Here is a 19,475-nt window from a genome sequence, read left to right as displayed (position 1 = left end):
GTAATTTTTGTAAAATTTGGTTTTGGTTTAGTTTCCACTGGTTTTCGCCCGCTGCACGCACCAGTCCATACCAAAAAGTAAAGTGATATAAAAATAACTTCCAAGTGAAGAAACAGATACACGAATAAGGATTTGAAAACATTCAGAATGTTGTAAATAACTTGTTTACAATAAAAAAATTGCACAGTACAGCAAAATACGACAACTCGCGGTAATCATAAATAATTGGTCTCAGATAATTGTAAAACATGGTTTATCCAAATTACACATATAAAAATAGATAGGTGATGCACATTTGTCTGAAATCCAACTGCCCAAATGCCATCTGCATTGCAATGTTCATTCAAATTCTTTTTGTAATTTTGTTTGGTTCGGTAATTTTGTTCAGATGGCAGTTAATCCACAAAGCACCAAGGTGGAAAATGAGTGGAAATAAAAATGAGATGAAATGATTGAAAAACTACTACATTTGAAGATAAATAATACCTGAAATAAATATATCTTGACAATGTTGAGTAAAAAATAAATAATAAATTAGCAAACTTATGAATGGCATTCCTTTCTCTTCACTATTCTGGCAGAAGGGACATTATTTTTCAACTTATTACCTCCACACAATTGGAATGTATACTTATTGAGTAAGTTCTACTGGATTGATTTACTATTACACTAAAGAAAATTTATTTAATCATGTTATCTATTAACTAAAAACAAATCATGACTTAAATCTTGAAATCATTATCCATGATATGTATAGGTGATTCATCATTTTCATCATCGTATCTTTATTATCATCGTTTACTTTTCAAAGACAATATCTTTCAAATGTTGGCCGCGACTGCGTTTTAGAATGTCCATTCTAAAGGTTCAATTTTTGATGACGCATTCAAGCATTTTGATGATTATGGCGCAAATAACGCGAGTAATGTTGGTTTCCTATGCCTCAGTTGAAGTTGGTTTATCTGCAAAGACTTAAGTCTGCGGATAAGCCAATGTAAAGTTTTAAAACTTTACGTTACAATCTAGGCGGTCAATTCACCAGTCCGAAACGTGACATTAACTTCTCACCGAATCGATCTCTCAATAGACAATCAAAAAAACCGCATTACTTAAACTATGGGATGAACCAATATAATGCACAAAAAAAACAATGTTCACTGTGTTTAAGTTCAATAGTCTAAAACTTGTGGAGTCTAAAACAGATCTAAAATCTACAAAAAAATGTGATGAAGGGTGTATTATACAGTAAACATAATATGTATGTATTTTGTACCTAGATCTTCTCTCTACTCTTTATCAATCGTACCATTATCAGAAACTTATTAAATTCAGTAATAATTCAATATTTTGATAATTAAATACACTATCCTTATATAAAAAAAAATGATTAAAATAAAATAAAGGAGCTAATTAAAAACTAATACATACATATAATTTACAAAAGTCATAAATAAAACAGCATTAGACAAAATTTTATATATATATATATATATATATATATATATATATATATATATATATATATATATATATATATATATATATTTACATATATATATATATATATATATATATATATATATATATATATATATATATATATATATATATATATATATATATATATATATATATATATATATATATTTATATATGTACATATATATAAATATATAAAATAAAATAAATAAAACCCTGTGAAGAGGCCCTATATTTGTGAGGTAGTTTTGGCTCCGTTAAGTCTCTGAAGACAGTAAACTGAAACATGGTGCCTATAATAATACATATCGCATTCGCCTCAATTTCATTAGAGAAACTTTAAAATTGACAAAACCCAAGGACACTTAGGGACATTGAGAATAGTTTCTTTTAAATGTCTTTAAGATATTCAAATACATAAATAAGTCAGATTGATGCAGTGTACCATCACCACTCGGAAATTATGTTGTGTGTCATAAAGCGTTGGCGTCGCTTCTATCTCCGGAAAGCGATCCGGCAACGGAGTCCTGGGATGGCGATGCGGTGCTGTTGGTACTATCCGTGGAGTTGTCATTATTATTGGACCTGCTGGATGAGGGGGCCGGGTGGGGGTGGGGCTGGGGGCGCGTGCGAGGGCGCGCGGGCAGGTCGCCCCCGTCCGAGTCGTGGTCCACGCTGTGCACGGGACAGGTGCGTTGGTACGCCACGGCAGAGGCGTGCCCCGAGCGGCCCGACGGCAGGGGAGTCCCTTCCACCCATGTGTCCGTGTTCGGATCGTACACCTCCACTATCGCGAGGAAAGCCTGCCCGTCATATCCCCCTTTCAAAAGCAAAAGGTACAATTATTATTCATTTATGGTTTTTAATTTCGGTTAGAGTAAAACAAATCAATTACGTTAAGATACACATGAGTGTATATCCAGGATATTCAATTGGTCAAAGATCAACTAAAGCGACGTGACAGAGGACCTCAAGAGCTATCGAAATATTGTCTGTATACTAATTTACAGCCCATACGTTAACTATTTGATTTTCAAATATGCCTTAAAGAGGTGCTGCATATGCAGTTTATGTATCGCATTAAGCTGGCTATATGTGCATAATACACACTTTCTAGACATTTTATTTTGTTTACATCTTTTTATTTGCTCATGCTTAAAAGAATTTAAGAAAGCAGAAAAATATTATTATGATTTCACTTAATTAGCCATTTTGTTATAAGATCTACCGTATGGTAGGTACTTAACCATAAACAAAATGAAAACACGCTAAATTCTATAGAAATCATAGCGATACAGTTAAGAATTACACGAAAAAAAATGTATTCATTCTTATGTATGGTACGTATTACGATGATTTCTAGAGATTTCACCATATTTTCATATTGATCATTTATTCATTAGCATGTTTAGTAGAGGCTTTACCCATGGCGAAGAGTTTTCCATCCAGAGTAGAGAGGGATAGAGCACTGCGAGGGACCTTGATAGGGCTGGCCTGCTCCCACATGCCGCGCTCCGTGTCGTAGCGCTCCACCGAGCCCAGCTGGCGTGCCCCGTCGTACCCGCCCACCACGTAGATCCACTGGTTCAGGGCAGCCACTCCTGCAAGCACCGTAAACTCTCACTGAGTACAACAATACAAGTGTATCTCACACGTAATAATCGTTGTTTAGTTTAATCAAATATTTTATTTTATATTTCATTTTAATTTCAATACTGAATATTTAGAATATAACCTGGCCTAGGCAGTACATAGACACTGTCTTATATTTTAAGGAGATTAAAACCAATATGTAATATAGCCTTAAAAATTAGCTCATTTTTTCTAAGAATTTGTGTATTTTTTGATAATGAAATTATGTATTAATGTATAGAAATTAAGATCATGTATTCATGTATAGTATTCGAGAAGAACAAAGTTATGTACACAGTTCATTGACTTTCGTATGTTTACAAATATTTTTCCCACCACACGTAACCACTGTAAAATAGTATATAAAGGGTGGAGTATCAATACTTCGGGTGCTCAGAATAAATTAGAATTTAAATGTAATACATCCCGCTCTTTGAGCTTCAGTACTGAGTGTAATTTGATCGGTTTTTCGACCTGTGTTCTTTGTGTTAAGACTCAGTACTGTTAAGAAGCGAAACATCGTGCTACGACTCAATTTATTGGTGTCGCTTTGCTCTTCTCGCCCTAATAATTTTATAGTTATGGCAAAATAAATATTTGTTCCACATTGTGTTTTTCCGTCTTCCTCATCAAGTGTTCCAGTACCATTAGTCGTTACAATAGTGGACTCAATAATAAGATGGCAGTACCCGCTCCGCTTCTGGCAGTGGACATGGGCGGCATGAGCGTCCACTGGTCGTTCTCGGGGTGGTAGCACTCCATGCTGGCGAGGCGCTGCTGCCCGTCGAAACCTCCCACAGCGTACAGCAGTCGGTTCACCACGGCCACCCCCACACCCAGTCGAGCGTAGTGCATGGGCGTTACACTCGTCCAAAGATCTTCCTCCGGGTCGAAACTGAAAGGCAGGATTATGCGTTAAAGTGATCATTTTTGTGAGGAATTTTTAGCTGATACAAGTGAATTGACTAAATCTTCACAAATTTTACAAACATTTTAAAGGGGCTTATGTAAACATTAATCAATTTTGTTGTTAAGATATCATCACTGCAGGACTGTTTTTTTCATGATGTATTTTTTCAATTTGACACGTAAGTTGAAGGAGCAAATAGTTAATAATTATGGAAATAATATAAAAACAACTTACAATTCGACACTTTTGTGATATTCTGTGCCGGCGGAACCACCAACAGCATATAGTAAGCCATCCATTACAGCCACTCCGACCTATTTATTACGAAGAGTGTATATAAATATATATGAATGTAGCGATTAGGAATCACGTATTGTAAGGTAAGAAATATGCGCAAATTTACCCTGTTCCTGGGGGTGGACATGGGGCTACAAGGTCTCCACTGGTCCGTACTCGGATTGAACACGTCCACCCAGTCACTGTCGTAAGACGTTCCTGGAGAATTATTTCTGCCTCCTACGGCAAAAAATAAACCCTAAAAATAAATGCACACATCATTTATAAACGATACATAAAAAAACCAGCGTGTCACATCGCCATTTGCAATATAATAAGGCGATAAGGAGTGACAGTGTATGTTTGACGCTCGTTTGGCATGCATTGAACTGTCACTATCTGTGCAAGTGGAACATTATTTTTATTGATGGAAGTGTAGAAAAAATTAGCAGCGACCTTTTTGTTAAGTGACAGGTCAATTTACCTTGAGGAAGGCTCCCCCGAGTCCCGAGCGCGGGACAGAGAGGGGGGGCAGGGAGGTCCACGAGCCCTCGTCCAAGTTGAAGGCCTCCATAGTGTTGAGGGAGTGGCGCAGATAGCCGCCCGCGATGTAGATCACCCGCGGAGTGTTGGGCCGCCTCTCGTTCACAACGGGCTTCTTGTGCAATGTGAGATCCTTTAACACGCATATAGGTTGAGAGTAATAGATAAAGGAGAAATGAGTGTCATGTATGGAGCAGTTCGGGAGCCGGCGAGAGAGAAGCCGTACAGGAAAGAATGTAAGGAAATATATAATTCAATAATATCAGGCTGACAGTGTATTTACCTTAAATATTCTAGACAAGTATTCTCGGCAGGCAGGAACTTTTTTTAATAATGTACAATTTTTCACTTGGTCCTTTAAAAAGTTTGGAGTCAAATATTGACATCTAACTGCATACAATATGTGTTCCATTTTAGGATACCTGTTATCTTCATCATATTTAACCTAAAATATGAAGTGGAAACTAAAGTATCATTGTATATTTTGTGTATTAGCTGGTCATGGACAACTTTTTAGGTGTCAATAAGTATTCTTGACGGTATCCACACCTCGCAAAAATCTTTCATTATCTCATTATCTACATGTTCCAATACTGACAAAATGAGTAGGAAAGTCATACATGTAAATGTGGATATATTGTATGACTGGCGCCATGAGCACGGAAAAGTGAGACTCGTTGAGGCATTGAAGGTAATTAATAATATCAATAATATAATAATATCATGCACATATCGCTCACTCCTTTCAAGAGCGTCATAAATCAAAAATCGACAATTTTCAGTTGTGCATGTTTTCGGAATGTCCAGAAAATGTACTATATCCCAACGAAAGAGCCATATTTTTAACTTCATATTTACCCGCTACAGGGCAGAAAGTGTTGTTTTTGCATTTTGAAGAAAATGTATTGTTTAATTATTTTTTTAAATATACTAAATATTTTTCAAATGGAGAAAAAACCTTCAGGTTTTACCTTAAAAGATCTGTTGCACAGTAAAAAGTTCAATAAGTGGCTTGATATTTATTTTTAAAACATTGTATTATATTTTTAAACTTTAAAAACGTTCTACTGAAAAATCAAGTTTTTTGATTTATGACGTTCTTGAAAGGAGTGAGCGATATGTGACATACCCAATTGACGACGGCATTATAAACTTCTTGTTCTTCTTGAACATTCAGTTCATCTTTCCTTATAAGAGAGACTAGTTGGATTGCAGAGAGTTCAAGGAATTCTTCTTCTTGACATATCTGTAATATTGATTTAAAAAAAATTTGTAGTGGAACGTCATTTGTTTATGTTTATAAAAAAGGATTTATTCATAATAAATGGTGTAGGATAAAAATTGCTGAGTAAGTTAGAGAAAATGAATTATGTATCAGGATAGACACAGACGTTCTATTGTCCCTGCTCACCCTTGTGAGGAATGGTGTGATGGTGCGGGTTAAGTATTAAAAATCTTCCTTTATGACATATTTAATATTCAGATGAATTTAGAAATAATTTGAGTAAACTAAATGAATTAGAACCTCTGTAAAATTTCTTTCGATGAACAGATTTGCCTTTTGTTTGAGCTCATTACATCCGTGTTGTTCCGCAAAGTTGGCGATTCCAATGGCATTTGATGGTGCTAGTTGGCGCTCGAGGAATACACAGCATGCTTCAATCACATTCGTAATCTGAAATCCAAAATATTGCAAACATTGAATCTCAACTACAGTAACCTTGAAAGTATCAACTGTATGTACCAAACTTGTAAAAATAAACAGTCAAAAAACTAAATTTATTTCATTTTATTTTTGTATGTAATAATAAAAATATTAATTTTGGTTAATTTTTACAGCGCCATTTTCATTTAACTTACTCAAGGGCGTTTCGATTAAACTTGCAAAATAATATTTTATTGGACTAATTTTTTTACAATAAGGATTGTCAATACTTCGCGACTAATAAGAGCGTTTGTTTTTAAATCATAAAATATTACACAATTCTGTTTGAATCTGGTGATATGAAAATCAAAATGGCGAAAGCATCTAAGACTGATTCAATATTCAAAGTATTTGTGAGATGGGGTATTAGATATTCAGGGCAAGTGGGTTGAAGTTAGTATAAAAGTGCTTGAATTTTTAGTTTGAAACTGTACAGCTTGGAGCAGTGATGCGGGGTTACCTGGAACATAGTCGCAGCTGGCAGTAATTGGCAGACGGTGACTTCGGTGACCCGGATGTGGCCTGTGTACATGAAGTATAGCAGGCGCGCCATGGCTGAGGGGCAGAGTCCCTGCAAGCGCACCTTGGACATGTCGCACTCTTTCAGCCCCCCGGTGAACATGGCCTGCCGACAGATGCAAGCAAACCAGACAAAAGGTTAATGCACGCTATGACCTCTGCAAAACTACACGGATACTGTGCAGTGTATGTGAAAAGGAGCCGTATTTAGGAGAACTGTCCAGCAAAAGTACTTGCTACGTGATAAAAATAGTGAAGGACATTGGTACCATAAACCAAGTGGAACGGAAGACCCAGTGAAGACAGTCAACAGTCCGGCTTCTACCAAAGAGTTTTACGTGGTTTCTTTACAGCAATGAGTAAATGCTGAGAAATTTTTGATTGGTCCACACTAGTTTATCCTTCCTTTTCCCACAGAAACATATTTTTTAACTTGAAGAATCAAAATCCATTTAATGATCTATAAACCTTGTACATAATAGGCGAGGTAAATAATACATGCAACTCCCATCTAAAAAAAAATAATAGTTAATGCGTACTTCTAATGAAATGTGTGCGCATGCGCTGCTGTGGAAAGTCTCTGTTGATATTTTATACAGAGCATAGCTAAGTACGAAACAAAATAAGTTCTCTTTGGATGTTCCAATATTAACATTGTTAAAAAATACTTAATCTTGGTCACTAAAAGTGACCATGGGAATGTGAGATGTGTGAATACAGTTTTGGCAATTAAAAGTGTTAAAATAAATACTATGCAGTAATACCTCAGTTAAATTTTTAATGGTGAAATACACCTAGAAGTAAAGGTAGGCTGAATTGCCGAATTAGGCACATCCAATATTTGAAAGTGAACATCATTATTTGGAAGTCATTTTTATGATCTTACTGTATTTTATTTTATTATTAATTCTTGTTACAAATATTACCATTTTTAATTATAATAATTGTTCTGTCTTTTTACAATTGTAGAAATTTTTGTTTTTAGTTTTGTTCTTTTACCTTTTATTTATGTCTTTGTGTTAGATGACTCAATAAAATAAAATAAATGGTTTAGAAAAAAAAAACATTGAAAATAATTGATAAATCAGCAATATAGATACCTTAAAGTATGGGCTGGCAGCAGCTAGGACCACTTTGTGTGCGTGGAAAAGCTCTTCACCAACAACCAGAATGACGTCCGTCAACATGTGATGGGAACGCATCATGAACATCATCTATGAATATCATCATCAAATAGTATATATTTCTTATATCAGTCGATTTCAGTTAAAAAAATCACTTGCGCAATTTACAAAGTGAATTAAAATTAAAAAAAAAATTATTTGTTGTTTCTCAGCTATCGAAAATAAAGTCTCAAAAATCATTTACATATATACACCTCTAAGCCGTATTAGTAGAATACTTTTAGTAAAATACTAAGGGGGCTCAATATCTTTGTCTGAAATGAATTGTCATTCAATTACAAGCGGTTCTTGACTTTTATACATTTTGCCATCTTGTATATCCCAAAAATATTATTAGATTTTTTAATTAATTTTGATAATTAAAAACATAACTTTTTACTAATTTATTAACGACAATCAATGGTTTATTACTACTAAATATAAAAAACAAAAAACAAAAGGGATATGGAATAATATATCGCTCACTCCTTTCAAGAACGTCATAAATCAAAAATCGTCAATTTTCAGTTGTGCATGTTTTCGGAATGCCCAGAAAATGTACTTTATCCCAGCAAAAGCAGCATTTTTTAAAACTTAATATTTACCCACTACAGGGCCAGAAAGTGTTGTTTTTGCATTTCGAAGAAAATGAATTGTTTAATTATTTTTTTAAATATACTAAATATTTTTCAAATGGAGAAAAAACCTCCAGGTTTTACCTAAAAAGATCTATTGCACAGTAAAAAGTTCAATAAGTGGCTTGATATTTATTTTTAATACATTGTATTATATTTTTAAACTTTAAAAACGTTCACCTGAAAAATCAAGTTTTTTTATTTATGACGTTCTTGAAAGGAGTGAGCGATATGTAGAATAGTGAACATGATTGAGGCCAACTTGTATAAAGTCTAGATTTTTCCAAATAAAACTAATTCAATCTAAATATCATATTCACAGCTTGAATGAATTAATTAATGGGAGATAATATTAATTGGAAAAATCTAAAATATGCTTAATAAAGTAAGAGTGCTGACATAATTTTACATTTTTTTAAACGGGCAAGTATTACGAGCAGCGTCTAAAGTTAACCTATGTTTTGAAAATACTGTCTATCTTATATAGAAGTAGAAGAATGATAGTTACTTTCATGGCTTCTTTGATATAGTTGGCCATGCAGAATGTGACGTCCCCCATATCATCAGGCTCCCCGGAGGGAGGAACGTTCCCGCCTCCCGTTCCGCTTCCCAGAACTTCACGACGCATCTCATTCTCCATTCCGTGCTGCTTCGTTGCGCAACTAGAAAAATATAAAATAGAGCAACAATTAAATTAGAGGCACGTGTGAAACTGCTCGGGTTTCACATGAAGTTTTGTGCTATTGCATTATTTTTAACGCTTAACCCATGTATCTATGCTCAACAAATTTTTTAACATTTTCCGTAAAAGATATTGATATAAACTTTAGTAAAATTATTCATAGGTGGATAAATAATGATCGCCTTCAATAATGGGCGGTGAGGATATAAGGGTGCTTACATGAAAAATGTGAGATACGTATTGTAAAATATATTTAACAATTGGGGGACTGTGGACATTCACTGACTAACTTTCTGCGTTTGCAGAAATTTTACAGAAGACTTTTAATAGGTTTTTTATGTTACCAGTTATTACCATTAATTTTTTCAGGAATAAGAACGACATATGCACTCGGTTGATGATCTTGAATATTGAAAACAAAATTTAATTATAGATTAATTCTCATATGTAGTCGACACAGGCATCACACACTTAGTGAGCATATGCATGGTAAGAAAATCGAAATGAAACTGCTTTAACTGGAATTCCATAAAATATTAAGAATTACAATAGTTAGTCAAGAGAGCGACAATACATGAGTCAAATACCAAGCTAGTAATAAAGTTTGTTTCATAATTTAAAAAAAATATATCTTTACGTTTTCTGTAAAATCATAATTACTTAATTTCATTTTTTACATTATGGATGCCCAGCTGGGTATCGCCCCTTAGCAGCCAACAGAAGTCGCTTAGGGGCGATCACTAGTTACAATTGTTTTAAGGAGGAATTTTATATGATTTTGGACGATAGGCATTAGGTGGGTATATAGCGAAAATTTGGAAGAGGATTTAAATATAATGTTGAGGAAAATGACATCCATTTTTGGAGAAGTAGGCAAGTGAAAAAGGCACCTTCTGCTGAGGGACAAGCGGCCTAAAAAGGTCGGAAACTATGTGAATTTCCATGGCTCAAAACCATTTAAATTTCTTTGGAAATTTCCTTATATTCCCTTATTTTTTTGCAAATACACTACTTGTATGCTGACACCGTCATTAGATTCATATTTTAAACACGTGAAAAAAATGTTTTTCACGAATCGAAAAGTATAATACTAAAAAGTTCTTGCATTTATTCGACAAAGTTTACTCATATTAAAAAAATATCTTGCTTCAAAATGGCATGCAGGACTCGCCGCCTTTTCTCAAATTGCAAAAAAAAGATCCCATTAAAAAAATTTAAAAAATTTAAATGATGGGTATGGGTAATTTATTTGTGAGATATCTTTATCTAAAAAAATGTATTTACGTGATATACGATTATATTTATGATATGCATTAAGAACTGGCGGTTATATCCATATACATAACAAATTCATTAAAAAAATATCGGTGATAATTTTTTATGAAATATCCGAAATATTAAAACAATGGGGACATATAATCGGGCCCGACTGTAGCGAGTCCGGAGTGCAATCGACGCCCGCTGAGCAGGGTTGCCAGACAGGCTAGGAAAATAACTGGAGAGACCGGGTGAGAGCCGAAATAATACACAAATCTGAAATTCAAACTTTGTTATAAAATTTGACTTATTTTAAATCCTGACATGCACTCCGAAACAGAAGCGAAATGAAAACGTAATCAAAGTAAATGGCCACTTTTCTACTTATCCGTGAAACAAATACTTTTTTTAAAAATATTATATTCGATATGATGTGATACAAAAACGGAATTCTTTTCTCTAATTCATGGTAAAAATGGCAGAAACAAAGTAAACTTTTATCAAAATTCGGGATAATTTTTTTTCTTTAATCATCAGCTTATTAGGGAGGCGTCTACTAAAGACCCATTTTCACGATCTATAGGATAAATCGTATAGATTCTAAACGGTTAGATTATGATCATTTTATATTTGTTTATTAACATTTAATACCCTCTACTACTTTGTGCTATTTTGAAACCATGGAAAAATAAGAACATCAGTCATTGATCCGATACTGCTTTGAATGGTTACACTAAAAATCGCTGTATTTTACAGTTTTGGTCCCCTGAGAGTTTTTTATTTTATTTCAATCATAAAATGCGGAAAGCGGTTTACATCTGACAAGGAGGTCCTCATCGAAATAGAGTATATTATGCAGGGTTTGATAAATTACGTATTTAGTGATTTAAAACTTAGAAAATCGCTGGGATGATTTTATTGAGCAGAAAGGAATCAAACTTAATTTCCTCTCGTCCTTAAACTACAAACCCGCGTATACACAGTCATTCGGCATCCAACATTTATTCCACTTAGCTAGTTATTTTTGTATCATAATTTATTTAAAATAATAAACATTTATATTATATGATTGTGACAGTTCAAATTCTTTACCATAAACTGATAAGAAAATGTTATGTAAAAGTCGATAATAGCAATTGTTTTATTTTTGTACTAATGGAAACAAAGTAGTATTTTTGGTATAGACGAAGAAAATTAAATTTCATTCGCGGTATTGAACGCCAAACACTAATATTATAGCCGTAATTATAAGTTAGATATCAGTAGGTATAATAAATATGGTGAATAAATGATCATTATTATATAAAATTACTCACCACATAACCATATTAATAGCACAATGCGCGACTATTTGGAAATATAATAAATAAGAATGAGAAAGATAAATGCCTACATGTATGTATGTAGGTAGATAAGAACATAAACAGATCCACACAAGCAAACTCGAGCTACGCCGATGCGGACGTCGACGTTTCAGGTTTCAGTAGCGCCAGTAGCGCGCGCAGAGCCGAGCTCGGAGCAGTTTCTCATTCGTCTCATTGCACACATCTCACATCTGCTCACAACCAGTTGCCGAGCACGCGAGACCACGACAGGCAGAAGAGGGGTCAGCTTGTCAGTCAGCCAGAACAACAGACCGCTTGGATTCTAGCGTGATGCCAGATTCGTCACCACAGCTGATCTCTTATCAATATGCTTAGTCATTCTTTATCAGGGATATCAGGCTAAATATCTAACAAAATAAGCAGTCGACTGCGGGCTGAAAACGTTTCTAATTATGAAAATCGGCGAATGAAATTAATCCAAAATCGAGTAAAAAATATTCGAAGAATTTGGAAAATAATGATACACTATTATCAAATTGACGAGGATATCGATCTATTCGGAGGTTTCCGATCCATCCTACTGGATACCTATTCAATCGAGGATATTTTCTTGTATGTCGATTTGAAAAAAAAAACATTTTCCGTCGGTAAGAAAACACAACACGGTATCGATGCGGTACCCTACGGATCATTAGGGGAACGAGGCAGGTTTTGGAAACCCTGCTAAGCGAAAAATCTGCTTAAAAAGTGCCGATTCATCGTGACTAGGTATTTAATTTTGTTTATTTACAAATACGCAATATGTGAAACAAGTATCACACCTGAGAACTTATAGCCGAAATATACATATTCAAAAGGTCAAAAATCAATAAATTAAACACAAAGAACATAATATAAATTCATTATAATTTGATAATTAAATAATCATTTGCGGTAAAAAATCTGTCGGTAAAAAAAATTAATCGCTCAACAATTCTGTTAGTTTCGGGTAGCAAAAAAAAAGAGAAATGAATAATTTATTTAACATTATTGTAATATAAATATGCACTATCATTGTTCAATAACCAACAACCTAAATTTAAACCCGAGAAAAACTCTCACAACTTCAATAAAAAATCTAAAATAACGTCATTAACGCCATATTTTTTGATCAGATGTTTAAAGTGTTATTCAACTATCGTATTTCTTGCCGATGCTCGTCCACCATCACAGGGGCCATCCTTAGACTGCTACGGCACCAAAATTAAAATATATAAAAAATGAAATTTGAATATTAATACAAAATTCACGGGTCGAAATTGAGACATGATAATTTCGTATTATAATGCCAATTATTCAAAAAAATATTACCTTCTTCTTCCCTTATTCTTTGATAGCATCACAAACATCAAGAGCCTATCTTTTCTACAAGTTATTACAGCTGAACATTTCATTCAGAAATAACGGTAATATTTGACCTTGTGACGAAAAGTACGTACTAGGAAAGAGAATAAATAAAAATTAATTCATTTTTTTTAAAGATACCTACTTCCAATTATATAAAGCCACTCCGTTTGGTGAGTTTTAGATTTTTCAGCCAGCAATTCATTCATTTTAAAGTCTGTAAAATATAAACAGATGGCGGCGACTATATCCCAGCCGACCAAAGCAGTCTTGTTCCTTTTCAATGTTCTCTCATCATTCTCTGACCAAACAGTCTTGGTCTTTTTCAATGTCCTCTCATCACTCTCGGACCAAACAGTCTTGGCCCTCTTCAATGTCCTCTCATTACTCTCTGACCAAACAGTCTTGGCCCTCTTCTATATTTGTTTTCATCACTCGCTGACCAAACAAACAGTCTTGGCCTTTTTCAATGTCCTCTCATCACTCTCTGACCAAACAGTCTTGGCCCTCTTCAATGTCCTCTCATCACTCTCTGACCAAACAGAATTGGCCCTCTTCAATGTCCTCTCATCACTCTCTGACCAAACAGTTTTGGCCCTCTTCAATGTCTTTTCATCACTCTCTGACCAAACAAACAGTCTTGGCCTTCTTCAATGTTCTCTCATCACTCTCTGACCAAACAGTATTGGTCCTCTTCAATATCCTCTCATCACTCTCAGACCAAACAGTATTGGCCCTCTTCAATGTCCTCTCATCACTCTCTGACCAAACAAACAGTCTTGGCCCACTTCAATGTTCTCTCATCACTCTCTGACCAAACAGTCTTGGCCCTCTTCAATATCTTTTCATCACTCTCTGACCAAACAAACAGTCTTGGCCTTCTTCAATGTCCTCTCATCACTCTCTGACCAAACAGTCTTGGCCCTCTTCAATGTCTTTTCATCACTCTCTGACCAAACAAACAGTCTTGGCCTTCTTCAATGTTCTCTCATCACTCTCTGACCAAACAGTATTGGTCCTCTTCAATATCCTCTCATCACTCTCTAACCAAACAGTATTGGCCCTCTTCAATGTCCTCTCATCACTCTTTGACCAAACAAACAGTCTTGGCCCTCTTCAATGTTCTCTCATCACTCTCTGACCAAACAGTCTTGGCCCTCTTCAATGTCCTCTCATCACTCTCTGACAAAACAGTCTTGGCCCTCTTCAATGTCTTCTCATCACTCTCTTATCAATGTTCGATAGCTATTTCATTTAAGTGTGTAGAAGTGGGTCTATGTTTTATCCACAGTTACAAATTAGTTTTGCTACCATTTAATTTTTGACAAAAAAAGGCATATTCTTAATCACATTACACAATGTTTAGATGGCGTTTATGGTGATTGATTTCCTACATATTCCATCGTAAGTGAGTGAGCGAAATGTTGCCGTTTGGGACAAGAATCTCTTGAAGATGGTGAGCTCTCCGGTCGGCCTATTGAAGCGATAAGGCCTCAAAAAAATTCAATTATTGAAGAAATGGTATTAATAGATATTGCAGTGATGTCTCTTATATTTGTGAAAAAAGTATTCGCCAAATTCTCCACGACCATTTGGGAACGAATAAGGTGAGTGCAAGATGGGTACCGCGTTTTCTTTATGTTCTCCTATGTCAATGTCAAGTCCAATGTGTGTGATCATTTTTAAACACGTGTGGAGATGACCCAAAACTGATTTTGGTGTCTATTGTCACAGGAGATGAAACAGTGGTTCTGTTTTATGTTCCTCTATCCAAAAGGGAATCGATAGAATGGCGGAAACCAATCTAACTTATCCCAAAAAGGCGAAACTCATTCCATAAACGAAAAAGGTGATGGCTACAATATTCTGGGTTTGTAAGGACATTTTACTTATTGGTATTGAAAAGCGCAATATAACTTAACTGTCATTAGAACTTACTGTGCATCTTGTTGCATAAATTAAGAGATAATATTTGTGCAAAATGATAAGAGGTGTTCAATTATTGCACAACAATACACCTATGCATACTGCTGCCATTTCACAAGCTACTATCCGTGAATACGGCTTTTAAGAATTGGAGCATTCACCATATAGTTCGTACATGGCTTCTACTGATTTTTATTAATTTTCTAATAAAAAAAAGACTTTAGGGCGGGGTCATCTTTTTCGGGACGATAGTGAGTTGCAAGCTGTTATAGAACATTTTAAGGGAAAAACTTTACATTATTTTTACGAGGGTATAAAAACAATTATTGATAAATGTAATGAAGTTAGAGGAGATAAAATTGAAAAATAAAAATTGTTGTATTTAATTATTGCATATTTTTTCTTCTTCTCCATATCAGGTTAAGAATTTTTGGCGCCTACCTCATAGACATAAAACATGGATAATTAAGACAATACTTTATTAATCTAATGCGGTACCCTATGGACAATTAAGTGAAGATAAAGGTCAGAAGAAGACTGAAGTATACATATAACAAGTAATGTGTTTTTACAAAAGATTAATCAGTTAATTTTTTTTTTTGTATTTAAACAGCAACTGATACATGTATAGAAATACAAAATAACAATTAATCTGCAATATCCAGATGAAATAAGCATAGACAATAGATACTGGTAAAAAAATCATTAAAAACTTTCCTTTGAGAAAATCAACAGGTGATAGTTTTATATGTTTGTATTGCCCATTGTTTTTAATAAATAAAATAATTTTTTTATATATTATAGATATTAAATAAAAACCCTGTGCGATATTAAAAATTGTTGACGAATTATGTGTACAAATCGCATATACCCAAAATGGGAGAATTTAACTATTATTATAGCCAATTTGAGAAGTACCTCTTCACCGGTTGTCAAAATGCTTCTTAGTTCTTAATCCTTTTCTTGAGACACTTATTAGCAAAATAACAAGCGCACGTTTTTATCAGCCTTTGCTGAAAAAAAGATGCGCTTATGGATGTGCAATTAAAAGCATTCACAAGAATTTTCCTGTTGATGCTGTTAGTCAATCAATAAATGCATTTGTAGTATATGGAGTTGATTATTGATTATTGTAACATTATACATAAGGGTCTACCAAACACTAAAATGATTCAACCGCAGTCAGTATCAAACGCTGCAGCAACTGATTATTGGAAATTCTAAATTGAGTCACATCAGCGCACTAAATTGGGCAAGTGTGCCTTTACTATTGCGAGGGTGAAAGCATGGAATGATCTCCCACTAGAAATTAGAAAAAAAAACCTTTAAGAAAAATTTAAAACCCATTTGCTTAATGCAAGCAAAACGTGTTCATTTGAAAATAAATTCATGCCTATGTCCAGGACCAGTCTTTAAAGACTGGATCAAATTTCTGCACTGGACCAGCCGTCAAATAGTTAGCACACTAAGGACAGCAAGGGTATTTCTACCCATTCGGTCGATTGATGCTTAAGGACGGAAAGTGTATTTTTACCTTCTGCGCCGGCCTACTTTCAAAGTCAGAAAAGAAGGAATTATTTAATATTTTTACATGAATATTGTGCACCAATCTCTTTGTTAAGGTCTAAACTATATGTAGACAATTATCAAATCCCGTCGCCAGCGGTCCGCAGGCGTAAAAAAACACCCGTCCGAAATGTGTTAATAGAGCTTATATGCCTAAAGCTGGGGGACTGACCGGAGTCATTTCGTTGTAACGTAACACGTTACAATTCGAGTATTCGTATAGTCAGTACCGCAAGCCGAGTTGCTCGCCGCTTATTCCGAGTACTCCATCCGAAGTCGGATGTTTGCCGCGAATATTACGTTACGACAAAAAGCTCGGGTCAGTCCCCACCGTAACATATTTGATCGGAACATAGAACTACATCCACATTTTTGCCATTCAGAAATGTCTCAGCCTAAAAAAAATATTTAATCAAATTTAAAATCCTTATCCTAAGATATCTCAGAAAGATATATTCATCGCATGAGCAACATGGTAAATTAAGTATTTTATGTTAAAGTATTAAGTATTGATAAAAAAGACACTAGAAATTAATTTAATATATTTTCTAATAAAAACATTTATGACAAATTTATTCATTTATTTTTGTTAAAGGTTTTTTTTTGACACAATTGAATTTCTCAAAATATACTGAATGGCGAATAGTCATTATTTTTATTCCAGTGTCAATATTTTACAGCTATAATATGCAGAACTTCTAAGACTATATATATGTAAAACAATGAATTATTTACAAAAAAAAAAAAAAATACATAGAAAACCTTATCCGTAATACATTAACAAAGTGGTTAATTGATTGCAGACCGTTTTTAAACGGTATATACGGATAACAATTTATTTTATTTTGATTCTACAAAACTTACTTGTCTAAGAGAACAGTATGGAAGAATATTGAAGTCAGTTAAAGATTTTATCTAACATGTTTTTAAAGTTCAACTTGTTAAATATACGACTCATACTAACGTTTAATATTTTAAAAGATAACTTATAAACGTACTTACGATATGTTACAAGTTTGCTGGTGTTATTGAAGTTGCAAAATTAACTAAGAAAGTCCATTTTAAATTAAGAAAACACAAAGTATTAAATCTAGGTAAAATGTCTTCAATACTCGAATCGAAAAATAACTACGATTGCATAGTTCCAGAGATCGCGATTGACATCACAGACTACTAAATTCTATTGACATTATCCGCACTATCAATTTGACACTGACAGCAAATCCATAGAAACTCTTCTATCAGAGACAACAGAAAGGTGTTGTAAACCTTGTCCTATATTCACAATAAAGGCGCTTGTGCACTACAACGAATTTTACCGTCCGGCACTTCAGTTAGCGTGATAAAACGATGATTGGCTTGGATTGGCTTGTGATTTTGTCCATCTTTGCGTGAACACGTTCCGCGTAAATTCAATCACGCTAAACTGTCGTAGTCGCTTTTATTTTCCAAAACCGGACTGCCGGACGGTAAAATTCCGTGTAGTGCACAAGCGCTATAACGTGTTATTTATTTTGTTTTTTTTTAATTTTTTTTAATTTTTTTAAATTGGTATCTCAATAGAAACGAATAACTTATTGAGATACCAAAGAAACAAATATTGAATCTGGGCTTGTGACCTGTCATTGACTAGCTTGTCTTACAATGTGTAGCATAACTTATTTTTCTAACCTTTATCCACACCCAATGGTTCATAGGGCACTGCATCGTATTGAAGCAGTGTTGTTTTGATCGTTTCTTACATTAAGGCAAGGTGATCACTCCGGCGCTTCAGAGACCAGTCCAGGGTAATATTAAATAAAGATTGGAGTGGATTATCATTAATATTTATTTTCACCCTCCTCCCTAGGAATCGAACCCGGGACCTCCAGCACGGTAGCTAATCACGCTATCTATTACACTACGCAGGCAGACATAACATAACTACACATATGTATTACATTCTATTTTGCAAAAATGTTTCATAGTTCACATATAAATTTCAGCACTGATACCTATTGATTTTTTTAAATAATCTAATGAGGCAGAAGAAGCCTTTGTTTGTTACTGTCGCTAGAGTTTTTGTTTAGAATTTTTACATTCAATTATAGAAATGTGTATTTATTAGGTTGGGTTAGGATAGTAGGTGTATGTCAGTATTTTAGAATTTGGGATTGTCTTAAGGGAAGGATGAATTTTTCGACGACTTTCTCACCAAGTTTATTTATTATTTTAAAAATACTATAAACCTTAAAAACCTTCTTCCCCTTTATGGCTATTCTTTCAGTGCTCATATCTACTCCACAAGTGTTGTATTCTCATTCGGAGTTCAGTCACCTCCAACCTAATAGAAATTTCCACCAAATCTGGACAACCAAGTGGACAGGCTGGAAAATAATTTTCACTGATTTTCGGACCTGGTGGGGATTTTTCACTAAAACTTTAGCATTAGGTACTTCCGTGCACTGATAGTATATCCAGTAATCTTTGTTTCG

General features: G+C 34.4%; 1 protein-coding gene across 3 annotated transcripts; it reads right to left on the bottom strand.

Annotated features, from left to right (window-relative positions):
* Positions 1-1,693: 1,693 nt before the first annotated feature.
* Positions 1,694-18,206, bottom strand: Keap1 (kelch like ECH associated protein 1). 3 transcript variants are annotated; one of them, XM_088258358.1, is made up of 13 exons: positions 18,004-18,206; positions 9,371-9,524; positions 8,165-8,278; positions 7,006-7,170; positions 6,366-6,515; positions 5,970-6,086; positions 5,124-5,285; positions 4,782-4,973; positions 4,425-4,556; positions 4,256-4,335; positions 3,801-4,006; positions 2,904-3,080; positions 1,694-2,299 (listed from the first exon to the last, which is right to left on the bottom strand). In XM_088258358.1, exons 2-13 carry the CDS (start codon positions 9,500-9,502, stop codon positions 1,953-1,955), a joined length of 1,974 nt encoding a protein of 657 aa, XP_088114484.1. In that variant the 5' UTR covers positions 9,503-9,524; positions 18,004-18,206; the 3' UTR covers positions 1,694-1,952. The 3 variants fall into 3 exon arrangements, with proteins under 3 accessions (XP_088114484.1, XP_088114482.1, XP_088114485.1); XM_088258356.1 differs by lacking the exon at positions 18,004-18,206 and adding an exon at positions 12,118-12,533; XM_088258359.1 differs by lacking the exons at positions 5,124-5,285; positions 18,004-18,206 and adding an exon at positions 12,118-12,535.
* Between the last annotated feature and the right edge of the window lie 1,269 nt (positions 18,207-19,475).

Source organism: Brachycentrus maculatus, unplaced genomic scaffold (assembly GCF_059751285.1).
Source record: "Brachycentrus maculatus isolate JH-2025_06_01 unplaced genomic scaffold, ASM5975128v1 h1tg000093l, whole genome shotgun sequence".
Taxonomy (NCBI): domain Eukaryota; kingdom Metazoa; phylum Arthropoda; class Insecta; order Trichoptera; family Brachycentridae; genus Brachycentrus; species Brachycentrus maculatus.
This window is presented reverse-complemented; position numbering and strand designations above follow the sequence as displayed.